The sequence below is a fragment of the Dipodomys merriami genome, unplaced genomic scaffold, assembly GCF_024711535.1.
Source record: "Dipodomys merriami isolate MVZ:Mamm:240054 unplaced genomic scaffold, mDipMer1.0.p SCAF_2, whole genome shotgun sequence".
Taxonomy (NCBI): domain Eukaryota; kingdom Metazoa; phylum Chordata; class Mammalia; order Rodentia; family Heteromyidae; genus Dipodomys; species Dipodomys merriami.
The window spans coordinates 88,560,891-88,575,177 of NW_027203381.1; the positions used below are offsets into that span (position 1 = coordinate 88,560,891).

General features: G+C 36.9%; 1 protein-coding gene across 15 annotated transcripts in view; it reads left to right on the top strand.

The window, feature by feature from the left end:
- The window catches only part of Abi3bp (ABI family member 3 binding protein), a 188,266-nt gene that overhangs the window by 162,663 nt on the left and 11,316 nt on the right, over positions 1 to 14,287 (top strand). For all 15 annotated transcript variants that reach the window (XM_070030358.1, XM_070030366.1, XM_070030367.1 and 12 more), the window contains 6 exons: positions 573 to 650; positions 3,157 to 3,261; positions 4,857 to 4,985; positions 5,490 to 5,558; positions 7,709 to 7,918; positions 11,210 to 11,318. In XM_070030358.1, the coding sequence (XP_069886459.1) occupies positions 573 to 650; positions 3,157 to 3,261; positions 4,857 to 4,985; positions 5,490 to 5,558; positions 7,709 to 7,918; positions 11,210 to 11,318 (700 nt within the window). The remainder of the gene's footprint in view (positions 1 to 572; positions 651 to 3,156; positions 3,262 to 4,856; positions 4,986 to 5,489; positions 5,559 to 7,708; positions 7,919 to 11,209; positions 11,319 to 14,287) is intronic.

The window sequence follows — 14,287 nt, forward strand, 5'->3', positions numbered from 1 at the left end:
GAGTTCAGGCCACATTAGAAAGAGAGAGAGAGAGAGAGAGAGAGAGAGAGAGAGAGAGAGAGAGAGAGAGAGAGAGAGAAAGTTATGTTATAAAAAAACCAAAGCCTGGACATTTAGGTTTTGCTTAAGTAATAACTAACAGATTTGTGTTTGAAAGACAAAAATATCACACAAAGGTTCAGATTACCTTCTCTTTAAATGATATGTTTTTAGGCTTGTCCATGGCTAAGTTACAAATCCAAAATATAAATATCCAGTCTATTAGTAGCCTGATAGATAGACAGGCCTGAACAGAGATACTTTAAAGTCAAGTCATTAAGTATAGATTCACATACACTAGAATTCTAAGATGTTTTATGGACATGGAGAAGCTGGAGACATTTTAACCACAAAACACATAAATATGGGGGGGAAAAGTGGTCATTCACCATGGGCACAAAATGTTCCTGCTCTACCAAAAATAATGTACATTACAAAAATAATGCCACTACAACTCTACCAAATAGCCATGAAAAAGGGCATTCAGCTCATTTTTGCTATCTATTTATTCCCTTCTATATCTCTGCTTATAGGAATCAAACAAACACCTAAGCCATCGAGTACTGTCAAGAATGTATCAATAGACTCTACTCACATCACAAAAAAACCAGGTAAGGAATAAGATGCTAACCCTCTTTCATCTGCCCACATCTGAAACTTGCACAGTATGTGTGGGCTTACGTTTGGCAGCAAATCAATGATGTATGCAAGGCCCCAATGCATCAGGACTGTGTTAGCAGTATAGGCCTGTTGGTAGAGAAACATACCAAAACATTGTCTTTGGGGTAATGTTAAGCGCTCAGTACATAAATGAGATTTTAACAAGACCATCTAGCAGAGTATTCAGTAATTATTTTCTTTTTTCAAAATTTTTTATTGTAAAGATACTGTACAGAGGGGTTATAGTTACATGAGTAAGGTAATGTCAATAATTATTTTCAATAATGCTCTGATGAGCTTCAGTCGATGAGTGCTTTTACTCATTGTAAGTACTAGCTATTGTCTAAGTTCTATTCTTATATTTAAAAAATATTACAATAAATTATACAGAGTAGAACTTAAAACAGGACATTTTTCCTGAAAAAATTTATATCCCTAGTTTAGAGTATGCTGTTTATAATAAGTAAAAAATTCAGACTATCTTTGCATTTAATAGATGCTATGAAACCTGCTCTTTTGAGACTCCTCTTTGGGCCCTCTCCAATGGAGAGTTTCACTACTTAGCTTTTACAGCTTTCTTTTCACTATATTTTCCCTTCTAGTATTTTTTAATATTATCTTTAGGCAGTTGTACAAAGGAGTTACCATTTAGCAAAGCATTTTATGAATACAATATGTCTTGATCTATGTCACCCCTTTCAACATTTTCATCCATCCCTTCCCCACTCATACCTTTCTTCACTCTTCTTAATTTTGTAGGAGAAACATTGGTTTCTTGTCTTCATTTTCACCCTCTTTTCCTTTTCCTTTTTAGCCCCTTTCCCTTTGACTCCAAACTCCACCGCCCCCACCTTCAAGCACCCGCTTCCTAGTGATTTATTTTGCTGAATTTTGATTTTGGCTTTCTAAAGAATCATGCTGCTGTGTGAATTCTCCCTTGTATCTACTGTATTTCAGTTAATAGTTTTGTACATTTTGTACACTTGCATACCACACTATATATTTACAAATGCTGGTGTGGATATGGCCAAAGGGAACCCTAACACACTGTTGGTGGGAATAAACTCATTCAACCTCTGAAAAGCTGTATGGAGGTTTCTCAAAAAATTAAACATAGTAGTACCCTATGATTCAGCAATCCCACTGCTGGGCATTTATCCAAAAGATTCTAAATCAGGATACAGTAAAGCCACCAGCACAACCATGTTTGTTGTAACACTATTCACCATGTCCCATGTATGGAATCAGCCCACATGCCCTTCATATGGGTCAAGAAAACACGGTAGATAGATATAGATATAGATATAGATATAGATATAGATGGAATTTTACTCATCCATTAGAAAGAATGATACCATGCCATTTGTAAAGAAATGGAAAGAATGGAAAAATTATGTCAAGTGCAAGTAAGCCAGGCCTAGCGAGACAAAAGATCCTTTCATTCTCAAATAAATGTTCACTTTCAAATAAATGTATGCTTGTTTACCTTTAAAAACAATACCTACTCAAGTGTTAACATCTCTACCACCATCGTTCCTGGAGTGAGCACATTCACATACTCACCCTCACTCCTTCTTTCTCTCCTTTCTTCATTTTCCTCTCCTGCTCTATCTCTCTTTCTCCACAGTATCCTGAGGACTACTTAAATCTGTCAGATATTTACCTGGAGTAACCATTTATTTAAAACCAATGTAAATGGAAGATAAAAATTTAAGCCAGAACATAAGACTTAATATTGAATTAAGATAGACTGCTTAAAACACCTTTAGCTTTGCCAACCTTTGTGCAAACTATGGAAAGTTGCCCCTTTCCCCTGGGCTGGCAGCACTCCATGAGAGTAGTTGGAGGAGTGAGAATGTGGGTCTTCCTATACAAATTCCTTGGCCAGGCTTTTTTTGTGCGGTAGTGGATTCCTAATGAGCTCTTCTCCACAGGCTCCTGATTCTTGTTTCTTAATCAGGGCTACTTTGGTATAATCATTTGAGATGTTCTGAAATTGTTTACTTATCATAATTGATGACAGGCTAAGCACTCCACAAAGGAAAAATTGTGTGCTTAAATTGTAAAGTTAAAATGGAATTAAAAAATCACTGTCTCAAAGCCAAAGATACTTGAGGATAATGAAGTTCATGAATGTTGTCTATGGGAAAATATAAAATGCTATATATCCTTTCAACAGACAAATATACCTATATGTTTTCATCTGTAATTATAGAATATGTTTTGTATCTGTTAATGTGCTTCTTCATCTCTGAGTATACTCGCAGCCAATTTTAATTTGGGTTAATATTAGTATTACCCTAATTATAAATACCTAATTAGTATTACACTAATTATATTAATTCTATGTACTTTTCGACAAGATCTATCCTGTCATCTAACTGCTCATTATGAATAGAACTTTTAAAATGGCTTTGATGCAATTAATATGATGGTTTTGCCTATAATTTCTCTTAGCTACAATCCCAGGGGCTCGCCACCCACCCCTCCCACCAAGACCTATACCTCCTCGAAGAAAACCTTTACCACCAAATAATGTCACTGGAAAACCCGGCAGTTCAGGTATATCCATCACTTGCCTCCTGTGATTTCAGTTTTACTAGCCAACTATGGCCCTTCTTGTGGTATTAACTCAAGCAATGGCCAACCCACAGGCATTCATGACACATGCTTTCACTGGCCTCAAAGACAACACTATGAATGACAGCCTCAAGGACTCATAGCTTTATTTTTGGAAGGTAGGGTTAGAGAAACTATCTCTTTTTACCTAAGCTCATTTGCTTCTTAGAAATCTGTTTGCTTGGAGCCTAGGTAGAAGCTGACTCTGGTCCTTCAACAAGTTGATTATTTTGGAGGATGAAATGCTGCATGTGGCCAAGTGCTGAGGAAGAATGGAAAATATGATGCCCCCAGATCCCCAAGCTACCAGCCTTCATGCTGGCCCCTGTATTAAGTATGCAGGGGCGTAGTTCAGATAAAATTACAGTAGACCCTTGGTATTCATGGCTAGATGTTTCAAGAAGACCACAACTGAGGAACAACTGTGGATGCTTGATCCATATTTTTCCAAACTGCACATATTATATAATTCCATATTATACAAAATAACTAAGCTTTTCACTTTATCATTTAAATTAAGCACATTCACTTCTGCTTTGCTTTTGGGGGCACCATTTGCTTGTTGGGAATCACATTTTCACAAAATCAAGGGCCAGGATAACAAAATGACTTAAAACAACTGATAATAACAGGAGACTGACTGAGAGCTTCTCCCCACCCACTGGGGTGATGTGAATACAGGAATTAAGAAGTTTTATTATTGAAATTTCTTTTGACTTTTAAAACTACTATTATTTTTAACCACACTTGGTTAAAGCTCCAAGTCATCTATGAAAAGGACAATTTACTATACTGAGGCGATTGGCCAGGCCTTGCTAGTGAATTATCGTTGAAATCTGTCTTATGTTTGGGCCTCTTCTCACTTTGTGTCTAGTTGCAAGTTGTACTTCCCCATAGACTGACCTTCCCCAGATGTAGCTACTCAGACACCCTTCATCTCTTCCCTAACTCCCCAAATAACCTTAGCAGTGCTTCTCCATTCTATGTCCTGAGGCATACTGTGGTTAGAACAGAACCAATTGGTTCAGACCTATTTGATTGCATTCTTCTCTTCCCCTCATACACTCTGAGATCCCTGGTAAAAGAGTTCTTGGTATTCCATTTTCCCTGATTTCCTCAAACCAACCCATATGATTCACACACATAATGTGATTTCCAGAAATGTAGAGCTCTTGCTGCAACCTCAGACTATACCACAGCTCTCATCCCTACCTACTAATTACTTCTCCCATTGGGACATCCTCTATGAAGAAATTCCTCTACTCTGCACCCTGTACCCTCCGTTTTCCCCCATAGCTATAAACTCCCTTTTCTTGTCCCCTCTGTGACCTTATCTTGGCTTTTCACAATATCTATGATATTTCAATATCCTTGGCTTACACATCTATCTCTATCAAGAACCAGGTCTTGTTTATTCTCCAAGCCTAGCTGATAGTGCCAAGCCACATGGTAAGCACTCAAAAACATTTATTGAATAAATAAATAGGAAACTTGGCAGGACTGCTGTAGAGTCTTACTACTTTGGATCAACATTACAGGAATTATTTCATCAAGCCGAGTAACTTCCCCACCCCTGAGGGCAACACTCAAACCTACTGAAACCCCCTCAGAGAGACCAGAGATAGATAAAAAGCAGCCAACAGCTCCTGCCTCTGGAGAAGAGCTTGGTGAGTATGCTAATCAGTTCTCATGAAACGAAAAGGTAACAAAATATTTTTAATTAAGGGAATAGTCTCCATTCTGGATCTTCTGTTTTATACAATTTTATAATTAATGTGGTCTTTTGATTGTAAATATTCAATCAGTTTTAACACTTTGTCATGGAATATACTCTTTAGCAGACATTGAAGTGCCAAGTAGGTTTCCTGAAAAGGTATAAACTATCCAACCCTACTTTTAACTCACCTATTCTTAGTAATTACACATATGTTCATGGAGTAATAAGTATTACTTATTTTGTTATAACTAATTCATTTTGTATTACATTCCAGAAGACCTTACAGCAAGGCACAATAATGGTAAATGAAGATAAATAATAATAAAGGCAATCAAAGCTATAAGAAATTTAACTGGGAGGACTATTGAATATCTTTAGCTTTTGCTATTTTTTTCATGATATCATGAAGCTTCCTTTATCTCTTGCCAGATTGTACATTGTCTTTCATTCTCAGGTAATACAACTGACTTTAGCTCAAGCCCAACAAGAGAAACCGATCATCTGGGAAAGCCCAGATTCAAAGGTATGTTTGTCTCTGAATCTTGATTTTGACGAGACTATTTTTTGGTGTGTGGATTAGTCAGGCACTGTTGTGTGACAATTACAAAATCTCAGTAGCCTACTATAATAAAGATTTACTTTCCATGTCTGTAAGACAATTGGGGTCAGCTAACTAGCTGTGCTAAGCTCCATACATGCTTATCGAGGTGCTTCTGCTCATAGCAGCAGGAAATAGATGGCCTCTGTTGGGTTGGGCTTAGGCCCTACCCCACAGTTGTTCATTTTAGTGCCCAGGATGAAGAACTAATGGTGACCCAGAACCTATTCTTATCATAACACAAAGTAAAGAAAGGTGACATCCAAACATTCAGTCATATGGCTAGCTCCTTTTAAAATCCTAACACAATTCTGCATACATACTGTGCAGTGTTTTGGTGATTCTGAGTCCTTTCCATTATCATATGGAATTTAAATTTTTTTTTAGATTTTGATTGAAATTACATTGATTATGTAAGCCAACTTGAAAAGATTCACAGCTAAATACTGAATCTTCTCACCTATGAACTTTTAGTACCTCCCATTTATTTAGATCCTTTAAATATTTCTCACCAATGTTTTCTAGTTTTCATAGTACAAAAAAATCACAAAAGTATTATATTATTTTTATTTCCATTTGTAATTGTTTATTGTTAGTATGTAGAAAAACAAGTTGATTTTTATACAGTGATTTTGTATCTGGAAACCTTGCAATGTGTGTTACCACTAGCAGCTGTTTTATAGACCATGGGATTTTCTGCACACAATTAAGTCATCTAAGTATAAAGCTTTGCTTTCTTTCCATCTTGAATGCTTTTTTTCTTATCTGATTAAACTCATTAGAGCTCCCAGTAAAACATTATACAAAAATAGTGATAATAAAGTCCTTCTAGCAGGTGCCAGTGGCTCATGCCTGTAATCCTAGCTACTCAGGATGCTGAGACCTGAGGATCACAGTTCAAAGCCAGCTGGGGCAGAATCTCTGTGAGACTCTGATTTCCAGTTAACCACCAGAAAATGAAGTGTTGCTGTGGCTCAAGAGGGAGAGTGCTTGCCTTGAACTGAAGAGCTGAGGGACAGCGCCCAGCCCCAGAGTTCAAGCCCCATGACCGACAATAAAATAAAGTCTTTTTCAATTTCCTATGGGAAAATATCTTTCACCATTAAGTCCAGTGTTACACATAGATGTTTTTCAGAAGTGCTTTGAGTTGAAAATGCTTTGTTCCAATCCTAGTATTTTTGACATTAATCAATACCATATTATGCTTTATTTATTTGCATTTATTAAGATGATTCTTTTATTTTGTAACATAGAATATGTTTAAGTAATTGATAAAAGTATATCATAGTTTTTAAGTTTTAAATTAACTTTTAATGACAGGGATAACTCCCACTAAGAAATAATATAGTTTCCTTTTATACAATGTTGGATTTGTTAAAATTTTATTTAGAATAATCTTGGTGAGGGATATTGCTCTGTAGTTTTCTAATAATGTCTAGATTTACCATCAGAAGAATGCTGACCTCTCCTCTTCAATTTTCTGGAAGAGTTTGTTTAGAGTTCCCATTGCTTCTTCCCTAAATATTTATTAATATTTACCAGCAAAGCCATCTGGGCCTCTTTGTGGGAAGATGCTTACATATACATTTACTTTTTTTAATAAGCATATCTCTATTCAGGGTATTTTGTGTTTCTTGGGGACTCTAGTGGTTTATGTTTTCTAAAGTATGAGTTCTTTAAAATTAGTTCTTCATTAGTTCTTACATTTATTACTATAAAGTTTTGTTTTTTGGGTTTTTTTTTTTTTTTGGTCAGGTCGTGGGGCCTGAACTCTGGGCCTGGGCGCTGTACCTCAGCTCTCCAGCTCAAGGCTAGCGCTCTACTACTTGAGCCACAGTGCCACTTCTGGCTTTTTTTCTTTTTGCTTATGTGGTGCTGAGGAATCGAACCCAGGGCCTCATGCTTGCAAAGCAAGCGCTCTACCACTGAGCCACCTTCCCAGCCCGGAATTTTATAACTATTATGTCATCATATCATCTGCTCAGAGACTGCATGTCTTCAGATAATATCTCTGAGCTCAACTTCACTTCCCTTACTAGTTTCAAAAAGGCTAAAAGTCTCTTGATCTCTCTCAGGTCCTCATGTGAGATATATCCCAAAGCCTGACAACAAGCCTTGCTCCATCACTGACTCCATCAAGCGGTTCCCTGCGGAGGAAGCCACGGAGGGAAATGCCACTAGCCCACCACAGAACCCACCCACCAACCTCACTGTGGTCACTGTGGAAGGGTGCCCCTCATTTGTCATCTTGGATTGGGAAAAACCATTAAATGACACGGTCACTGGTAAGATCATGGTACTTGGGCTGTTCCTAAGGTGAGAGGTTTGGTGATCTTTTGAGTTAGGCACCCTGAGTCAAGCTGTATCTGAGGAGGACTAAGTCTTAGCAGAGCTCTAATGGGAGCCGGTGGTGTTTGTCTTTGTTAGGGGTTCCTATTAACTTACATTTCCTTAAATTGTGCTCCTTCTGTCTCCTCTTAGTACTCCTTTTCATAGCTGTAAGATATATCTTTTTTTCTCATGACCAAGAAAACTACAGATAATGTATGAGTTGCCACTGCATCTGATATTTAAACTACTTTTCCATTCACCAATCCAACTTCTACATTACCTTAAAACTTTCAAGTAGGCTAAAAATTTCAACTGTCTTTAGAGAAATTGGAATTGGAGAGTGGAGTGTTTCATTCCAAAGCCATTTTCTGCTCATCTCAGGAAATTATACTACCATCAACCTAATTCCTCTTAAAAAAAAAAAAAAAAAGGAAAAAAAGGAGGGTGGAAAATGAGAACCTGTGAGTCATTCTTTGAATTTTTTATGTGTCAGATTGATTCAACCCAGTGAACAGAAGGATTAAACAGGAGAAGAGAGGTAGAAATAAAAGACTAGCAACCAGAATCAGCTAGAGGGCATAGCCAATTGCCTGACTCTCTGAAGTTCCTGGAATGAGCCTCCGCCATGTATCTATTACAGGGAATAGTAAAGGGGACTAAAAGACTGTCAGTAGTATACAAGGAGTAGTAGATCAAGTGAGGAATGAGTAGGGAGATTGAGTGACTAAAGGCATTTACTTCTCCTTAGCCAGGTCACCATGTGACCTGGACAGTTTTCTCTAGCATATTTTGTAAGTTTTTCCTTTCTCATGCAAAGCTAGTTTGATTTTGAGTCGGGAGGGAGAGGTAGAAGTCACTGTCTTTGCTCCTAGGGATTTGTCCCAGAGATCCTGATTTTTTACTTGGGACTATGCTGGTTGGTAATATTATTCTAATATCTAAAAGTCAGTCAGTCTCTTAGTATTGATTATCTATAATCAAGAATCTGTTTAATACTAAGAAGGTTATTACATGGTTGAAAAGAAATGTCTTAAACCAGAGGTTGTTTTGTTTTGTTTTGTTTTGTTGTTTTGGTTTTTTTTTTTTTTTTTTTTTTTTTTTTTGTCGGTTGTGGAGCTTGAACTCTGGGCCTTTTCAGCTTTTCAGCTCAAGGTGAGTGCTCTACCACTTGAACCGCAGTACCACTTCCAGTTTTCTGGTGGTTAATTGGAGATCAGAGTCCCACAGACCTTCCTGCGTGGCCTGGCTTTGAACCACGAGCCTCAGATCTCAGGCTCCTGAGTAGCTAAGATTACAGATGTGAGCCACCAGTGCCCAGCTCTAGAGGTAGTTTTGAAGAGATTTTTTTATGCGCAATTAACTAGAGTTTCATATAAATTGTTGTGGGTTTTTTTGTGTGTGTGACTAAACAGCACCTGAGTCTACAATTGGAATCACTAGAGTTTTGTGATCCTGTTTTCAAAGCAGAAGTTGGAAATAGGAGAACTAAAAGCAACAATAATATAAGTGCCACTGTTGAGCAAAATCATATAAAATGTTATTAAGTGCTTTCTAAATGTCTGAATTTAATCCCTACAAGCTACTCTGAGAAGAGATATCATTGACATTTTAAAGATTAAAAAAATGAAACTAAATCAAAGCCAGTGGGTTGGTTTATCTCTTCCATTAAAATATAGGTTCTGAGCCAGGTGCAGGTAGCTCATGCCTGTAATCCTACCTACCCAGGAGGCTGAGATCTAAGGATCACAGTCCAAAGCTAGCCCAGGCATGAAAGCCCACTAGACTCCTATCTCCAACTAAGCCAGAAGAGGGGCTGTGGCTCAAGTAGTAGAGCTCTAGCGTGGAGCAAAAAAGCTCAGGGACAATGTCTAGGCTCTGAGTTTAAGCCCACCAAAAAGCACCAAAATATAAATTTTAAAAAAATTAGTATATATATGGGTTCTCTTTGTTTTTAATTCAATTTTACTTACACTTATTTTTACATTTTACATATAATTCTTTTAACATATTTTTTTATCTAGTAATTATTCCCTTGCTAAGAAAAGATATAAAGTGGACCTATTTCAATTTAGGTTTCTTCCCTTTCCTTCCAAAATATGCTTCCAAAATAGAGAAATCTGGTAGGCAGTTTGAGATTTTTAAAAGAGTCTGATTGAATAACAGCAGTACTGATGGTGACCAGATATATTGACCAATGTTTTCTATTTTATTTTTGGATTCAGAAAAAAATCATTCTCCTTTTGGGGTTTTTAATACAAACTATTAAAAATCCTCCAAGAATTTAAAATGCAAGACCTTAGGTCTGCTTGAGTAATTCTACTTTTGCTTTTATTTTAATATTCAACTTATCTCTTGGATCTCGGTACAAGAGCAGAAACTTGCCAGTCCTGCAGGCTCATTTCCCCTTATCTGACACCCAGCTCCCATGCATTTCTTTATGTTACTGAAGCTGATTTTGAGTGCAGTGCTGGTGTTTGTTTTTAGATTTTCAGTCCTGTCTACCATCTTGTCATATAAAGCCCAAACTGAGAGCAGAACAAACCAAAACAAACCTGTACATTATATCTCTTATTTCTAATGTAGCTATTTTTGGATGCACAAGTTCACAGAAATATACCTCAAAGTAAAATTTAGACAGACATTTTATTTAATATAAAGGAATGATGTAAGTTAACATAACCAGGAAGCAATAGTTTATTTAGTTGACTGCTACTTACTGATGTGGCTTTAAACTAAAAGAAATTATTTGCAGCAGCACTACATACAAACTTGGCCCTTTCCCCAACTATTATAGTGATCCTTAGAGGCTTTATAATAACATAGCTTCTACTGATCATAGCTTTTGCTCAAGCACACCCTTCACACTGAAGACTTCCATAAAACTAGGCTTCCCACCTGCAGACACACACAAAAAACTCAGGTTCTCCCTCCAAAGTAACCACAAGAAAATCTCATCACCAGTTACTTCCCCTTCCCCTGTTCTGATACAGGGAAAGCAGAAATAGGAAATAGACCATTTCCTTAATGCTTTTGGGACCCTTTTCATCTGGTAAGTTCCAGTTTCCAATCTGTCTTATACATTAGCAATTTCCTAATTGCTAATGTATAAGATCAACGTGTCTCTCGAATGGCAATTTAAACTACTCACATTTACGTCATGGGCTTTAGTATATTATCAGTTTCAAGAACTATTGTCAGCTGTAATATGAAGAGAAATATCTGGGTTTTTTCCCCCTGCTTTTCAGAATATGAAGTTATATCCAGAGAAAATGGATCATTCAGTGGGAAGAACAAATCCATTCAACTTACAAATCAAACCTTCTCCACAGTAGAAAATCTGAAACCAGATACAAGGTAAGCCCCAGTGCTATTCTAGGTGAATTGTGAATTGCACTCTCAGTGCAAAACTCCTCATATCATCTTCTCTGCCTTACCAGAGGATCTAGCTTCCATTTCACTCTGGCTTTCTATGGCACAACACCGGATGCCTCTGGAGTCACACTTTGAAAATATACAAGTTATTGGGCATAAACAGGCCAATAAGATGACCTTATAAGTGAACAATATAGCTGGCAATATAAAAAATAGAAGGTCATTGACATCAAATGTTGATGTTAAATATCAAAACTTGGAGAAGAAGGTCTCCAGGCCAGACATGACTGGAGTATGTATGCATGACGCAAACTAGATTTGAAACACCAAAGAATCTGGCTCTCCTGCTGGGAAGGGCAGGGTAAAGAGACAGAAACAATGGAACAAAGTGTAAGGGCAAGTTTTAAAGATTTAAAACAGCTACATGCTGGCCCTTGATATGCGGTTTATTATTATTTTTGTTGGTGTTTTGTTCTGGGGACTTTATATCACTGATAAAATGAGAACTGAGTTGTGATGATGAAGTTGCATATTTTTATCACTGTTTCATAATAAATAACTTTTATACTGATAGCAAGGTATTCATATTATTGTATGGTTTTGTGGTTTCTTTTAAAATCTAAATGCTTAACATTTCATCAGTTTACTTTATTTCCAAAAGAAAAGTAAAACCCTAAAACATTGCTAATACTATAGTAGAAAAGTTCCTAAAGGATTTTCCCCATAGAATTCCTCTCTTATAATAACTCTCATTGTCATCTACTGTCTGAACTGAATTAGGTACTAATAGTGAATCTCAGGACAGCCTATTTGGGCTCCAGTAATAGGGAGATTTTTTTCCAGTCTTTCTAAAGGAAAATAAACATCTAATTTATAGTAGATGGCTTGCTGTAATAAATTTTCATCCTCTACTGAAAAAATACTATTTCTTCCCAAAATGCGGTTTCTAAAAGTCTCTTTTGAGCTGTAAGATGGAAATTTTTTAGCTGTTAATTTTCTTAATTATCTAAGATAAGCATATATATTTTAGCTAAAGTTGATACTGATTCTTTGGATAGAGAAAACAAAGAGAAAGACAATGCTTGCAGAAATATATTTTAAGGAAAAATATCATTTAATTTGACTTTTTAAATAGATAGCTTTGGGCTTATAAGACTGAGGTGGCTTTTCTTGTCAGTTTCCTACTTTTTTGTCCACTTAATAAAAAGTGACTTTTTGCAGTACAATATTTGAAATTGAAAGATATCTAATTTGTAAATGTATATTTTCTTTTTTTCTAAATTAAGCTATACTTAAACCTTCTGACAGTGTATCTATTATTGTACCTATTATTCATTGTCAAACTGCAGAACACAGTCATTCTAGTGACAGTGTAAGCCCAATGTGGTTGTAAAAGGTTGTGTTTCAACTCAGCTAACAGTTGTACCATCACTTCATAAGTGCTCAGGAACATGCTCAATGCAATTACAAATGTGAACCAACATAGTGCCTGCTCTTGAGATCACTGCAAGTGGAGAGGCAGTTAGTAGCCAAATGTTCTACGTAAAGTGCTGAGCCATCTCATAGACTCATTCAAGGGGTATGACAACTCAAAGAGAAGGCATTTCACAAAGTTGGGGGAAATTAGGCCAAGTTTTCTGGGAAAAGGTCTTTCTCTTTAGGCGATGTATGGTTCTTGTTGAGCTAAAAGAAAAAATATTAGAAGAACCTCTTATGCGAGAACAAACCACCTTGTAAAACCACAGATAATTCTCAGTCCTGCAAATAGAGAAACTAACAGAGAATGTCTTAAGTGACTCATCTTGTATACCAGTGCTTCTTGAGACAGAAAGTGCCTTAGCTGATCTCCAAGTCTCCTCTAAGTCTGATAGCCAAAACAATGTAGGTCAGTGAGAAAACCAGAACTGAAAACTAAAACTTAGGTGAGCCTGTAGTAAAACTGACTCCATAAATTGCTTTTGACTGCCTGTCTGTAGTCTGTAATCGGTTTTCAGATGATTTTGTTTTAGTACACATTTTGATAATGTGTTGATGGGCCACTTTCTTCCTGGTTGGCAAAAAGTGGGAGCAACACACATGATCGCTACACACTAAAAAGTCCCTCTAAAATCACTTGTCCGTTCCAATGAGCCTACTTGTCTCTTACTTTACTGAAAAACTGAAGAACCTGTTCTATGTGCCAGACCTACATGGGGTCCAACCACTTCCTATGGAAAATGTACTCTGTCTGGCAACTAAAGATAAATCAATTCAATCTGCTTACGTACTCTCATTGACCTCTGTTGGCTCAGGATGATTTTAGAGAACAGTTCTTCCTCTAAGACCAAAACCTACCAAAGGGGCAGCAATGATGGTTTGGTACTCTTGGTTATAGTGTTGGATTTAATAAAATGTTGGCACTGAAAGTTGGCTGGAACAGAGACAGCAAATAAACGGCAAATCTGGCTGAATGAAAGAGACATGTGGAATCGCCATTATGCTCCTTTCAGAGTATTCTCTGCATTCAGAGTGTTCTCTGCTCCTTTCAGAGTATTCTCTGCATTCAGAGTGTTCTCTGCATATTCTGTACTAACTTTTTAACATCTCTTTCCCATAGACTTTGTAGAAAGAAATAAAATAAGCTTGCCAAAGCCTCAGACATTTTATTTATATGATTATAGTTGTGGGGAGCAAAAGAGCAAGCCCTTCCTTGTTAAAGAAGAGAGGTTGATTGTTCAGTTTAGCAACTTTTTATCAGGCAAAAGAACAGTTCTCTAAAAGCATGGAATTCACAAGTCTATAAAGAGAACCATTCTTCCTCTCGTATCACTATCTGTTTGTATAACATTTTGTTTATATTCTTTTGTGTCTAGGGAGAGAGTAAAAGAAAGTCAGGACAGCACTAGAGCGTTAGAAATGCAGCCTAACTTCAGAATTTCTATTCTCCTTTCAAAATGGAGGACCCAAGAAAT